At 35.5% G+C, this 21156-nt stretch overlaps 1 protein-coding gene across 2 annotated transcripts in view; it reads right to left on the minus strand.

Annotated features, from left to right (window-relative positions):
* Positions 1–21156, minus strand: part of Qki (QKI, KH domain containing, RNA binding) — a 90876-nt gene that overhangs the window by 20402 nt on the left and 49318 nt on the right. For both annotated transcript variants that reach the window (XM_013024556.1, XM_013024555.1), the window contains exon 3: positions 18023–18166. In XM_013024556.1, the coding sequence (XP_012880010.1) occupies positions 18023–18166 (144 nt within the window). The remainder of the gene's footprint in view (positions 1–18022; positions 18167–21156) is intronic.

Genomic DNA, 21156 nt, shown 5'->3' on the forward strand with positions numbered 1-21156 from the left:
CTACAATTGCATATTAATATACATCCATTTACAGTTACAGAAAACTAAAAGATTGTAAGGTTTTTAGGGAACATTTTTTTTTCAATTTTACTAGTCTCTTATAGGAGTCTTAAATTATTCCAAACACTCAAGTGAGAGGACAGCTCTCTCTTTTGGTTTATGTTTCTCAAGTCTTTTCCTTTCTCCTCTCTATCCATTTCTCCACACCTGTTTCAGAACTGCTAAGAAATTTCACCTTTACAGCAAACTGACCTGCTTAAAGTTCTTTAGGTCCTTATCCAATGGGCCTTCACTTTGCTGACCTCTCCAGACAAATTTTCTGTGCTCCTCTGGTCTACATCTTCCTGGACCCTTTTGTCTTCTTGTGGGTAGATGGGGGGGGAGGTGTCTTTCTATGTGTGGTTACTTTCTCAAGAAGTTTTCATATGCTGAGTGCTGGTGGCTTACGCCTGTAATCCCACTCATGAGGCTGACATTTGAGGATCACAGTTCAAAGCCAGCCCGGGAAGGAAAGTCCATGAGACTCGTCTCTAATAAACCACCAGAAAACCAGAAGTGGTGCTGTGGCTCAAGTGGTAGTGCACTAGCCTTGAGCTGAAGAGCTGAGGAAAAGTGACCAGGCCAGAGTTCAAGTCCCACAACGGACCAAAAAAAAAAAAAAAAGTTTTCATGAACAATTACAATGTCTCTCAATCTCTCTCTCCCTCTACTGTGTATCTTCCAAATTGAAAACAAATCTCTCATCCTTAAAAAAAAAAGCTCCAGATAATATGTCTCTACAAGTCACTGCTTATCTTTCTCCTTATCTCTGTAACTGCACTGTTCTCTACACAATCCATTCTTCCTTTTACTTCCAAAGAGGTTTTAGTCTCTCTTTCTCATCATTTCTCACCATGATTATTAACACAAACTTTACAAACATTACATCAAACTGGCAGCTTTGGTCAGTCTTATTATTCTTGCCTCTGTAGACTGACTCCTATCTAAAGTTGACTCCTGCCAATTGTTGCTCCATCTTATTCTCCTGGTTTTTCTCCTTTGTGCTTCATGCCTCCACATCCTGGGAATTGCTATGTTGAAATGCTTTAAGTCAGTCCTAAGGTTTTTCTCTTTCCTTAGCATCTTCAGCTTTTAGCCAAGATCAATTCAAACTAACATTTGCAGCTTAAACTTCTTCCATAAGAAGACCTAGGTAGATGAATGTATCTTTTTTTTTTTTTGGGTCCGGTTGTGGGGCCTGAACTCTGGGCCTGGGCACTGTCCTTCAGCTCTTCAGCTCGAGGCTAGCGCTCTACCACTTGAGCTACAGTGCCACTCCCGGCTTCTTTTTGCTTATGTGGTGCTGAGGAATCGAACCCAGGGCCTCAGGCATGCAAGGCAAGCGCTTTACCACTGAGCCACCTTCCCAGCCCCGATGAATGTATCTTTTACCTGGTATGTTCAAGTATGAATTCCTGTTTTGTTGTGAAAATCTAGTCACTAACCACGTTCTGTCTTAATAATAGTAGCACTATATATTTAGTTATGTTAGAACTCAAGAGAGTTACATATAGGAACAGCCAGTAGGAACGAGATACTATGATGAAATGGGTTCCATGTGTACTGTACCACTAAAATGCTCCCAGGTAGTGGGATAAATAAAAACTCAATTGCAATAAAAATATATAAGTATTATATTATTGGCATAGGGTGTCTAATACTAGGATTTGAGAGAATTGCTTATATCCTAGGAGTTGTTAGAGAGATTTGTTCGCTGCACACATCATCCATTTGGGTACTGTATTAGCATCTCCAATTCTCATTTCCTAAAAACGTAAGTAAACTATTGTACACTAAGTAAACACAGACTGCTTTAGGAACTGCATGTTATTTTAATATGTGTGGGTTTAAATAAGGAAGAAATTGTATGAAACAAGATGGCAATACAACACACATAAGATGAACATGAGCTATTAATGTTACATAATTTTATCATGTGGTGACAGAAACACTACCACAGGAACAGACTCAGTACAACTGTAACAACAGGAAAGATATAGATATGTGTAAATGTGAGAAGAATCTGAACTGGGTGATGGAAAAGTAATGGAAAAGAAGCAGGACAGATTATCCATAATAGAGGTGGAATGAAAGTAGATGACTCCTAGGCAATGCCTGTGCTTTTTTTTTTTAGGGAGGAATCACAAAAGAGGCAGAAAAACATATGATATGGTTTCTGACATGCCTTAACTGCATACAGACAATGAACTGAATATACATCTTATCTGGAGTTCTAGACTAGAAGAAATGGTAACTGAAGGTCCAAGGAACAACAACTTGGAAGTGAAGGGTCACTCTGAAAAGTATCTAAGTTCAGAACATGACACTGCTGAAGAGCAAACATCAAGTGATCAAATGAGAAATTAGGTAACTCAGCTAACTGCATTCTTATTTATATTACCAAAAGTAAGTCTTGGTTTCTAACCTGGTGAACAGTTTCTCAATAGAAGTGAATTGTTTTGGCTTCTTTCAATCTCCACAGATATGCTGAAATTCTACAAATGATAAACTCAGTTTTCAAAGTTATTTAAACCAAGCATATTATCATCTTTAATAGGAAAATTTATAAAATATTAGTATCATAAAGTAAACTAATTTTCAAATTGCCCAGATATTATATACTATAAAGGGTTACTCAAAACTAAGCTAATGCTATGTCAGTTTAAAGGCATAACTAAAATCAATAGGTATTTTTGTATTTTATTTATATTAAAAATTGTTTTTCTACAGACATAAAATATTAAGAAATAAAAAAAATCTATCTATATTTGTCAACATAGTTTTAAAGGCAATTTCCATAAAGGAATCTTGTTTACTAATAAATGAGATAATTTAGATTAATTTTGAAATTTTTAAAGATTCCATTATAAAACTGTCAGAAGAAAATCAAGGAATAATATAAGCTACCCAGTAAGTTCTATGAAATAGTCTTTTGTATTGAAATACTTATGTGAATCATTAATATACCATTGAAGTACATTTTTAGCATGTTAATAAAAACAATATAGGACATTTGAAATGTCAAAAAATTGAGTTAAAACTGCAAACAAATTAAATAAGGGACATTTGGTTTTCTTAACTTTTGCCAATCCAGTAAGTTAGACTAGTACAAAGTAGATGGATTATAAAGGTTTTGCCTATATATAAGGAACATGATGCTACTTACCAACCATCAGAAGGGCATGCAAACAAATTAAAGGGAGGTATGAAAATAATTGAACTGAAGAAAGAGATATTTTACTCATTTTCAATTATATATACTTTAATTACCTAGAGAATTAAATTATCAACATATATTAACTTTACAGTGGCTACATAGAACAAAACAATGCACATTTAGCAGGAAAATGTAAAACATCTAAAATGCATTATCCTGCCACTGTGGAGCTTATTCAATTATGATAAACACTAATATTTAAGAATTAATAGTTTAAAGCACATATAAAGTGCTCTACAATAAATTCAACAGGAAAATTCTGAGAGATTCATGGAATGTAAGGTTGAAAACAGGACCTCCTACATAAACAATAAAGGTTTTTTGTTTTTCTCTTCTTTTTTTTTTTTTTTTTCCATTGTGGTACTGAGAATTGAACCCAGGGCCTCTTCTATGCTAGGCAAATGCTCTAGTACATGAGCTATACCCTCAGTCCCATATAAATGTATGAGACTTTAAGGAACACATTTTTTTTCTATGATCAGAATATCTTATTTTATACTTGCAACACCTCAAATCTAGTGTTATAAGCTAAATGAACTATTTGTAAGACTGAATAGATCCTTACTTCAAGGAATTGTGCTACAATGAATTCTTATAAGACTGAAAGAGGGTGTTATTCTTGCAGAGTCTCTTTGTAAAAGCTGTTTCATTACCAAAGTCATGACATATTATTAACAAGTAGTTTCATCAACTAAAACTCCATTGTAGTTTTAAGGACAGACAATAAACAGCTCATATAGCTGCTGAGTATCTTACCTAATTATGTATGATGCTGATGCTGGCTTAAGTCTTAAAACATAAACTGTGTTGCATTTCTTAACTGTGACTATCTAAACTGCTATCCAAAGAAATAGTACTTTTAATTAATTGCCAAAATTTTAGTTAAAACAAATGCTGTTCTAATATGCAGAACACGACTATAAAGCATAAAGATACAGGGCAAGGAGATGGTTCAAGTGGTAAGGTGCCTAGTAAGTGAAAGGTCCTGAGTTCAAACCCCAATATCATTAACATACATAAACACCAAAGGGGGAAAAAACAAACTGATAAAAAAAAACTGCACTGAATTTTAGTTAGACTTGAATGATTAAAAAAAAAGAACTTTTTAATTTCTGCAAGTGCTTTTCCCTCTCTTGTTTCCTAAGTTATCACAGAGACCCTACAGGAAGCTAGCTCAGCAGTCTTACAGAACTTGATTCGAAGGAGTTCAACAGACACTCAAGAGATCTTTGATAAGGACTTGCATAATGGCCTCTGTTCTACACTTATGTAACATTTGTGTGTGTGTTTTAAACTTATGGGTCATTAAGTTTATCAAATAGATTAACAAATCTTAGGAGTGCAAGATTTTTAATCAGATAAAACGATGGGTAATTACATAGTAAGTAGTAAAGATCAATGTATACACAAAAAAGTGTTTACTGAACTTATAAAAATGTTTATCACTACTCCAGTAAATTAAACAACCATTCTATCCTAATATATCTGAATCTCTTTTGTAAAACACTTTTTTTTTTTTTTGCTGGTCTTGGGGCTTGAACTCAGTCTGGGAAATGTCCCTGAAGCTCTTTGTGCTGAAGGATAGCACTCTACCACTTGAACCACAGCACCACTTCCACCTTTTTCTGAGTAGTTTACTGGAGATAAGTCTCATAGATTTTTCTGCCAGAGCCGGCTTTAAACTGCAATCCCCAGATCTCAGCCTCCTGAATAGCTGGTGAGCCACCACCAGCGCCCGGCTTGTAAATCACCTTTGAAAGATGTATCTACATTTTTAGGCCGCCAGATTTAGCAATAACCAAATTACTATTTTAAGAAACTGTAACCTAGTAGGCTCTCCCAATATGAATTACTTTGCAAGGTAATCGTACAATCTCAGAATTTAAATACTTCAGGTTTACTAAACACCAACAAAATTATATTGTTACTAATATCTCAAGGGCAAGTAAGGTAACACAGGCTAAAGTTATGATTCCCCCCCCCACCAAAGGCATTTAGGGGAGCATTTTTCAGTCATATACTAAAATCCAATTCTATTGAGAAAAAGGGGCAAGTGAAACTCCTAAAGATATTTACATGCAGCCTCAATAATACATTGTCAGCCTGAATAACATACTTGTTTTCCAAACAAAAAATGCTTTGTGAGATAAGTAAGATAATTTTAAAAATATATTTACTATCAATACTGAATAAGACTCAAATTAGTGTCAGTTTAAGGTGAGTAAAAACAAACAAATAATTTCAATATCTTTAATTATACATATGCTTAATGTAGGAAGGACATGTATGTCTAGAACTGTCACCTGTTTCTCCACAGATTTGGGAAAAAGTGTTTTTTTGTATGCTTCTGTATTACATTTAGTGAACAAGCAACTTTAATAAGCTGGTGGCCTGCAGAGAAGCTGGGACTGATTTATTAAGGATTTAAGAGGCTATCCTCCTCCTATCTAGCTTTCCCTATAGGACCTAAGAAAGGACTGGCTTCTTTGAAACACACAATTTATGAGTTTATGCAGACCCGCCAAATTGCTTTAAGTAAACGCCTCTCACATTTGAAAATTCCCATGGCAACTCATTTAGTTTGGCAGACAGGCAAGCCCAAATTCAATCCTTTTATCCTGCAGCTAAAACCATTACAATGGTAATTCTGCTCTGACATTCTGAAGAGACTGCTAATTACTGTACTCAGGTCCCTCGACAGATTTTCCATTCAGATTAAAATGGCTATGCATGGCACAAGGAACAGTAACACCTCCTTCATAAGCGCTCATGCTGAAGTTCTACCAGGCACATCACCAGCTACACATGTATTTTAATACCTTGCCTTCTTCTCTCCCAAGAAAATCAAAAGAGACAGACAATAACATAGATTACAAATACTTCGCCAAGAGTAAATGTGACACCATCAGTTCATTAACTTATATTTAAAATTTTTTTCTTAAAATTATCGTGTAGTCAAGTTGTCTCATTTGTGAAGTCAACAAAGTTAAAAGTTTATAATGAACACATTTATGAGAAATGTGCATAGGCCATTAGACAAAAAGAGAACCTATGGAAGACATGACAAGTGGACATGACTTATTTTTAGGTTGGTTCTGTATACATGTGTGTATGATGTATGTGCTAGAATTTGAACTATGGCTTAAAACTCAGGACTTCGTGCTCTAGATAGGCTTTCTTGCTGGTTAATTGAAGACGGACTCTTGTAGACTTTTCTGCCCCAGCCTAGCTTTGAACTGCAATTCTCTAATGTAAGTCTCCTTAAGTAGCTAGACTGCTAGTGTGAGCCACTAGTATCTAGCAAAAAGGGAACTGTTAAGCATGTGTTTTGTGAAACATCTTATTTCTCTCTGTAATATCTTCCTAAATTTCAATGAAAGTGACATCTATAGTATTTCTAAAATGTAAAAGAATGATTTGCTCTGATAAATACTTTCAAATTTTATAATATTCCCTGAATTAACAACTTACATTTCAATATTCTTAGATGGAAGTTTACTTTTTAAGATCAATTATTTAATTTTAAATAGTTATTTCTTATGTATGTAAATGCTTTTATTGAAAAGATTCTCTGTAACTAGGTGCTTGTGGTTCATGCCCTAGCTATGAAGGAAGCTAAGATTTGAGGATCATGGCACTAAACCAGCCTAGGCAAAAAAGTCTGTGAAACGTGTTATCTCTAATTCACCTGCAAAAAAACTAGAGTGGAAGTAACACAGTGGTAGAGCAGCAACCATGAATGAAAAAACTTTGTGAGTACCCCACATACATGATCAAATATATATTAAAAATTATTTGCTTTCAAGTTCTTGAATACCTGTAAGTAAACATCAAGAGAAAGTAGCAGAGAGGGACTCTAGCTACCACAAAGTTATACAGGTAGACTAGTTATACAGCTCAAAAATAATTTATGAATTGTCTAATGTTGGTAATATCTCGCTTGTTGAAGTCTGTCTTAAATTATGAGACAATGCAAACTTGTACTGCCTGAAATGATCAAGTTACCCAATAAAGATTAGCACTACTTTAATTCTCCAGCAGAAACCTTTTGCCTATATTTTTATACAAAGGAGGAAAAATATTATACTGAGAACATGCAAAATTAAGTATATACCCCTCATCTCTACTTTCTTAGTCTTCACACCAGCAGCAATTTTCTAATTTCACTATTCTTGTATTTTGTATTTCACTATTCTTGTATTCTTCTTTTCTAGAAGGTCCAGAAGAGAAAAAGTCAAAGGACATGTATCAACATAAACTCTTATCTAATAATTATAATTATTTTAATATTTTTCTACAAAATGAAGTGGGAATCAATTTAAAAAGACAAAAATATCTGACACCTGAGGCATACTCACAGATGTATGTGCCTGTGTGAGACATACTTTGACACACACTGAAAATTTTAAGTAATGCTAAGGGCTATTTTTTTTTCGGGGGGGGGGAGGCTACTATCTTACTGTTAATAACAGTGTATACTGATGGACTAGCAAAGCAAGCACATTTTGTGGGCCAAAAAAAGAGTTGTTTTGATTTTACTTAGTGCTTCTGTGCAATTATAATGATCGGATAACAGCTGCAGAGATGATGGATCCAACGCAGCATATAAAAACAGAGGGAGGAAAGGAGGACATGAAAAGTGCACTTCCAAAGGCTAAAAGAGTAACTGAGTAACTGCTGCTGTTACATGTCCATCTAGGGCAACTAAACCTTACTTGGTACTGTCTCTGTTGAAAATGGGCTGCATGAAATAATGGTATTTTAGAGGGAAAAAAATAACTTCAAACTTACAACAGGAGGAAACTTGCTCTTAAGTCAAAAAATAAACTAGACAGGTGCTGGTGGTTCACGCCTGTAATCCTAGATACTAAGGAGGCTGAGATCTGAGGATCATGGTTCAAAGCCACCCAGGGCAAAAAGTTTGTGAGGCTCTTTTCTCCAATAAATCATCAGAAAACCAGAAGTGGTAGCTCAAGTGGTAGAGCGCTAGCATTGAGATGAAGAGCTGAAAGACAGAACTCAGGCCCAGAGTTCAAGCCCCAAGCCCCACAAAAATAAAATGAAGCATAATGAAATCTGTTTAATTCCAAAACCTGTTCCTATAGACTGAGTTATAGATACATGAATATATGTGTGACCACACACACACACACACACACGTATGTGTAAACACGTTTATGGCTCTTTTAATGCCATCAAGGAGAAAAACTAGTGTGAGTAATGACAAATGAATGGATGCTAGTCTATTTAAAAAGTCATAATCTAGGTACCATTTAGCTCAGTCATAGAATGTCTACTTAGGATGTATGAAGTCTGGGTTTAATCTCTAGAACTGCTCCTCCTCAATAAAAAAAAGGGGGGAAGCTCCTTATAATTAGATTCAAAAAGGCTAAAAAGCACATAAAATACAATACATTCTGCTGCTAAAATAAAAGATTTTCAAACACTTGGAATAAACATAGATGAAATTAAAAAATCTAGAAAGAAACTCAAAAACATTATGAATGAATGATGTAAATAAATATAAACACTTATGGGACACAGCTACAATTTTTACAAAAGGTCTAAATCATCAATCTTCTATTTTTGAAATCCCAAATAAAACTACACTCAAATCAGGTAGAAGAAAAGTAGAATCTATCACACAAAAACTGAAAAATCTGGAGCTGGGAAGGTGGTTCAGTGGTAGAGTGCTTGCCTTGTTTGTATGAGGCCCTGGGTTCGATTCGTCAGCACCACATAAGCAGAAAAAAGCAGGAAGTGGCGCTGTGGTTCAAGTGGTAGAGCGCTAGCCTTGAGCTGAAAATCTGAGGGACAGTGCCCAGGCCCAGAGTTCAGGCCCATAACCGACAAAAACGACAACAACAATAACCAAAAAAACCCCTGAAAAATCAGCAAAACCAAACAGAAAAGCCTTCTAGCATTAATAATATTCTTGAGCTAAATTGATCAAGAAAAATCAAGTCATAAATATTTAATAAAAAATGCACGACTACAGATCCTACAGCCCTTATTTGACAAGCAAGATGACAATACAGAGAAAATCCAAATAGCTCTATAATTATTCAGGTGACTGTATTCAAATGTAAAAGCCTTTCCACAAAAACACAAATACAACAGAAGGTAGGAAGACAGAAAAAAGGTTTTGTCTGACAAATGACTTAAATCTAAAATATATACAAACTGAAATATACTCAAGAATTCAGAAAGGATGGAAGGATTTAAACAGACTATATACATATTGTTGTTACAAATATCAAACTGGGAGTTTTTATTCTTTTTTTTTTTTGGCAGTTGTGGGGCTTGAACTCTGGGCCTGAGCACTTGTCCCTCAGCTCAAGGCGAGCGCTCTACCAAAACTGGGAGTTTTTAACATATTAACAAACTAATGCAACAAAAATTTTAAAAAACCTAGATTTGTGAATTTGTGAGAATAGTAAATTAGGAGATAGAATCAGACTAATACAGATTAATATACATCATAGTTATTATATTATCCTATGAGGACTAAACATAAAGTAATTTGATAACTACTACATAAAAGTAACATTATTATATAACTCACAGAACTTTGTAGTTGTATTTGTGAACACAGAAGGGAAATGTCAAGATGAACTTTTAGCTAAACAGGTCAAAATAGATACTGTGAGGGTTCACAAGGTTTCTAGCTGAACTAAATCAGCTGAACATGTTTAAAAGCCTTTCTGTTCCAAGTACATAGTCTTCTGTTCAAAGTGTATATATGATTATTAATCTGTTAGGCTTAAAATGTCATTTGTCTACTGAAAATTATAAGGGCTATATTAAATTGGAACTACATAACAGAACTGTAAAGAAACTTGTAAAAAAGCAAAATTAAAAATACTTAAAGCACTTCTTTGTATCAGTGTCTACCCCAGACATAATGAAAATATCCTTTCAATATTTATTAAATAACCACATTAAAAATACTTAACTTCACTTTATTTTATTTATTTTTGGGTCCGGTCGTGGGGCCTGAACTCTGGGCCTGGGTGGCTGTCCCTCAGCTCTTCAGCTCAAGGCTAGCGCTCTACCACTTGAGCCACAGCGCCACTTCTGGCTTTTTTCTTTTTGCTTATGTGGTGCTGAGGAATCGAACCCAGGGTGCCTCATGCATGCAAGGCAAGCGCTCTACCACCTTCCCAGCCCCTGTTGCTGTTGATTTTAAAAAAATCAACAACTAGTAATTTTACATTTTAAAACTGTATTACTGGGGAGGGAAGTGATAGTAGGGGGAAAAGAAAGGAGGAAGTCACAATGCTAGATAGGAAATGTAGTTATCACCTTTTGTTCAGTATTTCTACAATGAACATATATATTAAAATTTTTTAAAACTATGACACTTGCTAACTAATGGGAGAATGGCTTGAAAGGAATGATGGAGAACAGGAGACTGCTTCAACCAAGGAGAATCGTATGCAGGATATATGTGGAGGTAAACTTCAACCAAAGATGACCTTTACTGCAGATTAGCACAATCAGGACACTGTCTTTATCAGTCAGTAAAACTTAAAGCTTTCACAAAATGTTGCAATGTAATTAATAATATAGTGGACCTAGAGGAGATACAGTTTTTCTAATGAAATGGAGATTAAAATAACTAGACTAATTGTTCTTATGATGAAGAACATTTTTGTGAGCATTTGAACAGATACAGAATTGTAAGATAAAAATAATACTACTACTCCATATAATTATTACACAATATGTGATTTAGGAAACAAAAGGATTAAAGTTAAACCTAATATCACTGTCTAAATAGATTCTACCTAAAATAAAAATGTTATTTCCATGATAAGTTAAAAGTATTATTTGATTTCTAAAAACCTTTATTAATTATAGTTGAATTAGGACAGCAGACTATTTTATGGAAAATACCAGTATTTCTAATAATGTTGAGAGTTGATTGTATGCTGCTGTTTAAAAAGGGAAGGCTGTACTTTACAGTGTTATTTAAAAACCCATTCCTTTTTTGGGGGGGAGGGGAGTGGTGGTGAGACTGGGACTAAAACTCAGTAATCTATCACTTTTGCTCACTGGCAAGGACTCTGCAAACCAAGCAATACCTCTAACCCCTAAATATCCAAATTTAAATTAAAACAATCAGAATTTACTAAACAGTTACATGTAAAATACAAATTATATTCAAATCTTCAAAATTATGAGAAAAAAATCAGAACTACATCGTTAAGGAGTAGAGACACAACTTATCAACAAATATTCTCACACTCTTGGATTTAGATCTCTAAACAAAATGGGTACAATGCTGTCCAACATCTTTCCAGAAAAGAATTATCCCTATGGCATGGTAAGAACTTTAGGACATTTCTAGGATTCAGCTGTAAATTTAATATTAAATGGTAACATAAGAAAGAAAATACTGCACATAAAAATGATATGAAATTATATGCTGTGTATAAGTTGAAAAGTCAAAATTTTTAAACATAATGAAAATATCTATAACACACAAGTTCTTCCTATACAAGATAACCTGATCATAGTGCCTCATACCAATAGTCCAGAGGTTATTTGGTAAGACCTTATCTTCAAAACAAAATGAAAAAAAAAAAAAACAACACAACCCCCTGGTGGGGTGAGGGAGGAGAAAGAAAAGGCTAATATTAAATAGTTTTAAAAATCATGAACAGGGCTGGGAAGGTGGCTCAGTGGTTAAAGTGCTTGCCTTGCATGCCTGAGGCCCTGGGTTCGATTCCTCACCACCACATAAGCAAAAACAAAAAAGCCGGAAGTGGCACTGTGGCTCAAGTGGTAGAGCGCTAGCTTTCAGCTGAAGAGCTGAGGGACAGTGCCCAGGCCCAGAGTTCAGGCCCCACGACCGGACCCCAAAAAAAAAAAAAATCATGAACAAAGATTTAACACCCTAGGATAATACTCAGGATTTGACATTGTGGGACAACTAGGATTTTCATGCAATGCTGGCAAGACTAATTAGTGTAAGCACAAATTTTCTGCAATGCCATCTTAGAAATTTTATTAAGTATTAAAAATTAAAATCAATTTGCTTTTGACTTTAGAAATTCTATAACTCTACTTCAAGAGATGTATCCTAAGTATATATAGACGAATATATCAACTGCTGAACAAATTTATACAGCATCTCTTCACTGGTACGAAGGGAAATGTTCACTGTTGCAAAACTGCTGTGGAGGGGAGATGGAGAAGAAAAGAAGATAAAAGGAATGAAGTAAAGAAAGAAAAAGAAGGAAGGAAGAGAGTATGCTAGCTAGCTACCTGCTAAGCTAGCGCGGTCAACTGGCTAGGCCAATTCCAGTTCTATTCTAAACAAATTGTATGAAAAAGGGATTCTACTCCTAGGACTGGTTCTTGGTTTTCCTCTACCCAAGAGGTTCCTCCTTTGTGGCCTTCCTTGCTGATCTCTCTTCTTTCTGACATGGAACACCAGTTGATGAACTACTCCAAGTTCAGACCTGGGACATTCCTTCTACACATCTAATCTCCCAGTTCTAACGATTTTCCAGATTCTGTATGATGGTTCCTGATTTCCTTCCTATACCCTGGGGGTCCATGTCCTCACTGAATTACTCTGTTATAATGAAATGTCAGCATTTGATATTTCAAGTTTTACATTTCCAAACAGTTGGCTCCAACTAAATTAATCATCAAAAAAAAAAAAAAAAAAAAGCTGGAAGTGGAGCTGTGGCTCAAGTGGTAGAGTGATAGTCTTGAAAAAAAAAAAAAAAGGTTAAAGACGTTGCCTGGCTCTCAGTTCAAGCCCCAAAACTAGCATTCCCCAAAAAAGAAAAAAGGTTCAAGTCACCATCACATATCATTATTACAAAAATCATAATCCCTGTCCATTTCTTCTCCAAAGTACACTTGCCATGCAAGAGCATCTCAGCTCCTCCAACTTAAGTTACTTTCATCTCTCATTCAACTACAAAAACTTCCTCGTTGGCTTATTTACTACTTATTGCCATGATACTTTCAAATTCTTCCAATAGCTTTTCTCATGCCAGAATAAAGCCAAATATCACAGAACCTGCAATCTGTCATTGTTAATTCCTGCCACAGACTTGACCTTTCACCTTTCTTCGCCTTCCTCACTAAACTTGCTAATCCAAACGAAGTCCCATTTCACTCAGGTATTTCTCAAATGATGACATTTCAGAAGCATGTTGTCATCCTCCTCCTCCAATAAAACATTATTTTCTTATTCCATGGTTCTTGATCTCTTCATTCCCTTTTATTTTTTTACAGTATTTTATTACAATCAATACAGTCTATCTGTTTTTTCTTACTATTAATAATCAAACTCTAAAGGTATGTTTCAAGATAGCAGGTATCATATTGGACAGGTTTATCTAACCATTTAGTACACTCAAAACTAGAGTGTCTAGGAAGTGGTGCTGTGGCTCAAGTGGTAGAGTACTAGCCTTGAGCTGAAGAGCTGAAGGACCAGCAGTGCCCAGGCCCAGCGTTCAAGCCCCATGATCAACTAAAAACAAAACAAAAACAAAACTAGAGTGTCTAGCCTATAGTAAGTATGCAGTAAACTTGCTGAATGAAGATCCAAAATATTAAAAATGATTCAATTTGTTAGTCTAATATGCAGTGAGACCATATGAACTTACGTTTTAGGGACAGTTAAGAATAAAAATTAATCCTGAAAAGCATAGCAAATCATAAAAAGGAACCTGTAGGCTATGCTAATGTATTTTACATTCTTTTCTCAGAGTAAAAGAGAACCACTAAGGCATTTTGTGTGTATATACATATACACACACATACGCACAGATAGATATATACTTATTAACTTGTTTTTAAGCAGGGGAAAAAATCATAGAGACTAAAATGTAAAGATGGGTTTGAGGGTTTTAAAGACTAAGTAAACACATGAATTGTGAGATTCTGTGGTAACTGGCTGGAATAAGGGAGAGGAAGTGGATGACAGAAGTGAACACACATGAGATACAAAGTAACTCAACTGAACTTGGGGTTTTTTTCTGGCATGATATGTGGTTATGAACTACAAAATGCATTAACAGAACCTAAGAAGGGAAAGGCAGAAGTGATTACTGCAAACACAAAAGGCCTATAACTTCTACCAATCCCCATGGTTAATATCTATTACTGAAAATAACGAATTTTCAAGCACCACTATACTCAAATTAAATTTTGAGAGATGAAATCTACAGCAAATTTTCAAATATTTTTCATACAATAGTCAAGAAAATTAGAAAACATCTGTTTGGAGCACAATGGAATGGCAACTCAAGATATCAGACTAGAGAGGGTAGGAGGAAGGGAAATCCGGGTGGGTTAATGGTACACAGAGTTCTGATGTTCTACGGTACGGAAGGGTAACTATAATTAACAGTAACTTATTATTTCAAGATAACTAAAAGGAAAAGTTCCAATACAAAGAAATGATAAATATTTGAGGTGGAAGATGTTAATCTGATTTGATCACCACACGTTATGTACAAATACCAAGTATCGCACATGTATATCTATGTTTCCATAATAAAGAAACAATTGCAACCGTTAATTCTGTTTTCAAAGTAGTATTGGACAGTGATTAAATTAATGGATGCAAAGATAAAAACCAATGAATTAAGTTCTTATTGTGAGGAACTTCTCTATTTCACTAATTCGAGGATCAGTAAATCTTTACCAAATACAGACCAGTTTTTCTCAAGCAGTACTAATTGAAATTCAGTCAGAATTAGAAAAATGGCCAGTTAGTTACTGAAAATAAGGCTCCCTTTCCTGTCAATAGCCTCTCTCCTGAATATGAAATGCTTACTTCCATACTATGGATTCCAAAAAATATGTGACTGGATGAATGGTGGGTTATGCCAAGGACCATGATGGCCCAGGGTTAACAGGCATCCTGGAACAATAAATAGGGTCCCTGGAACTCCAAAAGTGGACAGTTTTATCAAGCTGACAACAAAATACATAGGATATTCACACAAAATACATAGGATATTTACAAAAGCACACTTAACATCATGTTAGCACAAATATCATTTTGTATAAAAGTCTAATTCAAACATCTCTTATACAGAGGTAATAATCATAGAGGCAGTACTGGTTAATTATAGTAAATATAGTAGTTATTATACTAAATATAGTAAAGTTCCTGTTTTGTTTAAGCTTCTGCTTATTTTGGTATCATCACAGAAGTATGAAAATATTCAGTTTAATTAAAATAAATGATCTAATATAGACTCAAATTATAACAAAATAGTAAGTAATATGAACAGGAATAAGAAGTTATTGTAAGAAATACTGTAAATCACTATATAGAATCCATACCTCCAAGTATGTCTTTTTTATTCTATCACTTGTAATTATAAGAAAGCTTCAGGGTAAATAATTTCAAGGAGTACAAGTTAAAAGTACTATGAGAGAATAGTCATCAAAAGTGCTATTTTACTTTAATATATAAATTTTAAGAATTTTCCTGTTTCCCTTTATCTACTGCAAAGACAATTTTTTTAAAAAAGGGTTCTTAGATATCTTTTCCCAATCTCATTTTATAAGAAAGTATACAGAAGCATACAGAGAAGTTAGAGCTAACTTTCTGAAAGACACTTAGCTAGTTATTAATTAACATGATCTTCTAATTCAGAAGTCTTTCTCAGAACTAGTTATCTGTAGAAAGGATAATTAGAATAATCTAACAGGTACATACAAGGTCAATTATTATACATTGGTCTATTTGGTCTGTTAGGTGAACTCATTCATTTAGTATAACACAAAACTATACTCTTGGTAACAAACAGCTAGCATTATGTTTTCTGATCATGAAACAGTTGTGTTCACAAAAAAAGAAACAACTTTACTCATATATTTCTTCAAGAACAAACATTTATTAAGGAAAAAGAGGAAGCCTACATGATTTAGCAAATAAGGGCTTTGGTATACATTTCACCTATTGTTTATGTTTTAATATGACCTACCACTAGAATTTACGTGAACTTTTTTTTTCTTCCAAGGAATTAACTTCATCAAATTAATGGAGAATGTTTGGGATATTTGTTTTATTTCTACCAACAAAATAAAGAACAGATTCTCTGAGAAAGAAAAAACAGAAGATGTGATACTCATTTATATAAATGCCAACACATTTATTTGGACACAATAAATACTAGTAGTATTCCCAGTTGTTTTGTTGGTTTTTGTTTTTGTGCCAGTCCCCAAGATTGAACACAGGGCCAGGGTGTTGTCTCTGAGTGCCTTTGTGCTGAAAGCTAGGACCCTACCACTTAAGCCACAGTGCCAATTCCAGCTTTTCCTAGGCAGTTTATTGGAGATAAGAGTCTCATACTGCCTGGGCTGGCTTCAAACCATGAACCTCAGATCTCAGCCTCCTAAGTAACTGATTATAGGCATGAGTCACCGGCATCCAGCTTTCCCAGTTTTTTAATGTAGACAGCTGGTGTCTCGATAGATACCTAGCATGTTCATTAACATGAAATTTTAATAGTAATGCAGGAAAAAAAATGAAATTTACCTTCCAATTCCCATTGAAAAAGATCATGCTCTACTATTATCCAGCAATAATGAGCAGAGGCAAGGAAGGGGAGCTGAGGGAAGAGAATGGGAAGAGTTGGCAGGCAGTGGGATGTCCTGACAATTACTTATGTGTTATCCTCCAGAAAGTATTAAAGATTCTTAAATATTAACTCTAATAAAAGTCTTATCTTAAAAGAGTAACATACGAAAGTGCTCAAAATAGTGTCTTCTAAAACAAGTAAAATTCAGCCCCTATTTTTATTTAGAAAACATTGTGCTGTACTCTGAGGAAGTTCCACTATGGAACATTAATCTTGCCAATGACAGGCCAGGAAAACTACCAGGCACCCACTGGCAATTCAGGTAAGTTGGTCCTCCTACAAATTCAGCTCATCAAGTTATCATTAGTTGTATATACTTCTACACAATCATCAGCAATCGTTAAACAAAAGTTTCCATCTGTCTACACTTTCATCATGACAGGAAGATTTAAAAACTGACCATTACTTTTCTTTTTGGTCGGTCATGGGGCCTGAACTCTGGGCCTGGGCGCTGTCCCTCATACCTTCAGCTCAAGGCTAGTGCTCTATCACTTGAGCCACAGCACCACTTCTGGCTTTTTCTGCTTATGTGGTGCTGAGGAATCAAACCCAGGGCCTCATGCATGCCAGGCAAGCACTCTACCACTGAGCCACCTTCCCAGCCCCCTGACCACTACTTTTGAAAAGTAGATTAACTGATTTTTTTATCCTCCCCCTAACCGAACCCCCCCACCACTTCCGTTCCAAAATACTCTCCCAGTGAAAGATCTGAACAATGTCTGTTGTTCACACTACATTGAATGAGCCATGTTACTTTTACAATCTAAAAAAAAACTCTAACAAGTAACCTATATTTCATTAAGATTGGGAATCTAATAATTTAAGACTAACCTGAAAAAAGGAAATAAAGCTGAGCCCCAGTGGCTCATACCTGTAATCCTAGCCACTCAGGGCTGAAATCTGGAAGATCATGGTTTAAGGCCAGCTTGGGATGAAAAGTCAGGAAAACTCCTTCTATCTCCAAAATTACCAGCAAAAAGCTATTCTGGAAGCATGACTCCAGTAGTAGAGCACCAGCTGAGCAAGTATGCCAACTAAGTGCCAAGAACCAAGTCCTGAGTTCAAATCCTGATACTAGTACTAAACAAACAATCAGGAAAAAGAGACCCAAATCTGAGATTTGGAAATAATTACTTACTGCAGGTACCAGTAATTTCTTCACTTCTTCAACTGCTCTCTTCAGTTTGATTTCTGCTCTGTTCTGAGCATCTTCTACAGTGATTAATACATGTAAATCTTCATTTAGATGCTCCCAGTTGGGCTTGCCTCTATTTTGTTCTTCCTACAAAAAAAAATCGTAAGGTACATTATTACAAATGTCTTTCTTTAAAGAGACAGTACAACTTTCATAAAATGAACATTTATCAGTTACTTAAGTCATACTTCTACTATTTAACTATGATAATATTACAACAATTTTCAATTATTTTCCTGACCCAAAGTAAACAAAGATTGTGTGAGACTATAGAGCAAAACAAGAAAAAAACTCAGCAGGTATTCATAGAGTACCTGCTATGTGCCACTGTTATAAAATTATCATGAAAAACACAAGAAGCCTACTGTTTCCATATTTTCCTTAACAGTGAACAGAAAGTCATCAAGGTAAAGGAAGCCATCTATCAGGATCACACAGCAAATACTTGTCAATTCAAGAGAAGAAGCGAAACAGTTTCATTCTTCAGTTTAGTGGTATTTTCAGTTCCTTACAATTGACTTTAATAATTGGTTGTATTGAACATTATAAAAACCATTTTGCAAAGACTTTATACAGGAAGTGTTATTTGATGAGGTTCAGTGGCTCACATGTCTGTAATCCTCCTACATTCAAGGCTAACATGGGGAAGGATCAAGATTTAAGGCCAGCCTCAGAAAAAAGATCCAAAAACTCTACCTCAAATAAAAAGCTGGGCACAATGCTATGCATCTGACATTCCCAACTACTTAAGTATACAACTAGGATTGCAGATTCAACCAACCTTGCTTAGGCAAAAATCAAGACCCTATTTAAAAAGCAAAAAGTGTGGGAGCATCGGCCATGCAAGTTCCGAGTCCTGTATTCAAACCCCACTACTACCATATACACACAAAATGGTGTTAAATGAATACTAGTTTCAGACAGAATATCCTGTTCTATTTCCTTGATGACTTGTAATCACCAATTAAGGGATAACCCCATACTGAAAGCTTTGCCAGCCTACAGGGACGATTTGGAGATGTGTCCATAGTCCTCCTTCAGAGATGTTATTAGTTATATAATACATAATGTCATAGATTTATTTTAGAGACAGTACATAGTATAAAATATACATTCCAATATACATTTAGAAACTAAAATAGTATAAACTTATAAATAACATACAAATGTTAAACAGTAGTACACAGCTCAAAACAAAGTACCACAGATAAACAAAGATAGTACATGTTGACAGACCTTTACTTTCCTGTTAAGGAAAATAAAGCAGGTGATTGAACTTAACCAATGAGAATGGAAATAAGTTCTAATACTCAAATATATGATTCTACTCTATGTTCAGTTAGTATCTTCAGCAGGAAAATTAGTTTACTTCTTGAAGGACTTATCAGTATTTCTAACCAGTGAATTTGAAGTCAGTATTCTGAGATCACAGGGCCCAAGAGATAGTTGAAATTTCAAGAAAAACAGGTATCAGAGTCTTATAAACTACTAGCTCAAAGTATACCTGTTTCAACATTTGATACTCCCACCTGTCTCAAGAATGCTTCTTAGGAGAGCTAGATTTTTAGCAGTTGCTCTAATAAAAATCAAATTACAACTGATGTAAATACAAGTTAAACTACATGGGAGGTAAATAATAACTGAAACTATGAGCTGGGTGCTAGTGACTCACACCTGTGATCCAAGCTACTCAGGAGGCTAAGATCTGAGGGTCATAATTCAAAATAAGACTGGGCAGAATAATTCCCAAGACTCTTATTTCCAATTTTCCAGCACACACAAAAAAATAAGAAGTAGATCTATGGCTCAAAGTGGTACAGCACATGGGCCCTGAGTTCAACCCCAGTACAAGCACAAGAAGAGGAAGAGAGGGAAGGAAGAAAGGGGAGAGAAAAAAGGTGAGCAGACAAGACTATATATTTCTTTCTGCCTAGGGAATACCATGGAAAACTGAGTGGCTAAGGCAAAGAATATAAAATAGGCATAAACAACGTCTGCAGCCCAAAAAACACCCACAATTTTAAATCCAGATTTTTTGTTGTTGTTGAAGAACAACCAGTTATATTTTAAGATTACCTTTTCTGCTTTGGTAAAAGGAAAAAAAAGCTACTCGTATTATCTGGTGAACTTAAAATGTGCCTTCTTGTCTAAGCCATACATGTAAGAATATTGTGCTTCTTGCTAAGCAAAGTAAATACCAAGAACCAGACTCAATCAACCTGATACAACCAAAAAGTATGTGATGATGGTTTCAAGCTACTGGTAATCAGGCCACAAAGAACAATGATAATGGCGTTAAAATTGCTCAACAGACTGAGAGTATCCTATCCAGAGTTCCAGGAGACCAGAGTGAGAATCCAGGGACTTATGAAGGCAAGAATAATGACCCCACTAAGGGCCTGGTCAAGTACAGACAAACAGTCATGACTGTGACTACATGCCTATTAGGAAAGTCCAGGGGCCAAAGGTCAATGCTAAAATGCCTGGTCCTCACAGTCTACACCAGCCTGGAAACATTTTTATGATCACTAACAGGGGAGAGTTTTGCCATCAGCAGAGGAAACAAACCTAATCCAACTATGGTTGGTCAGTCCATTGTTCCTAAATACATTTTAAAAACAAGACTTAAAGAAATAAAACTGTTCTCAACTAAATTAACTATTGAGAATAAAACTGAAGTATACAAAGATATTGGCAATACTGCCCAAAGCAAACTATAAATTCAATACCCATTAAAATCCCACATCCTTCTTTCAAAAGATAGAGAAAGCCAGGTACCAGTGGCTCACGCCTGTAGTCCTAGCTACCAGGAGGCTGAGAACTAAGGACCATCACAGTTCAAAGCCAACCTAGGCAGGAAAGACTGTGAGACTCTTTTCTCCAATAAACCACCAGAAAGTTGAGTTGTGGCTCAAGTGGTAGAGCACTAGCCTTGAGCTGAAGAGTTCAGGGACAGTGCCCAGGCCCAGAGTTTAAGCCCCATGACCAACAACAAAGAAAGATGGGGAGAGGGAGAAGGAGAGGGAGAGGGAGGGGGAGGGGGAAGGGGGAGAGGGGGAAGAGGAGGAGGAGGAGGA

Source organism: Dipodomys ordii, unplaced genomic scaffold, assembly GCF_000151885.1.
Source record: "Dipodomys ordii isolate 6190 unplaced genomic scaffold, Dord_2.0 Scaffold77, whole genome shotgun sequence".
NCBI lineage: Eukaryota > Metazoa > Chordata > Mammalia > Rodentia > Heteromyidae > Dipodomys > Dipodomys ordii.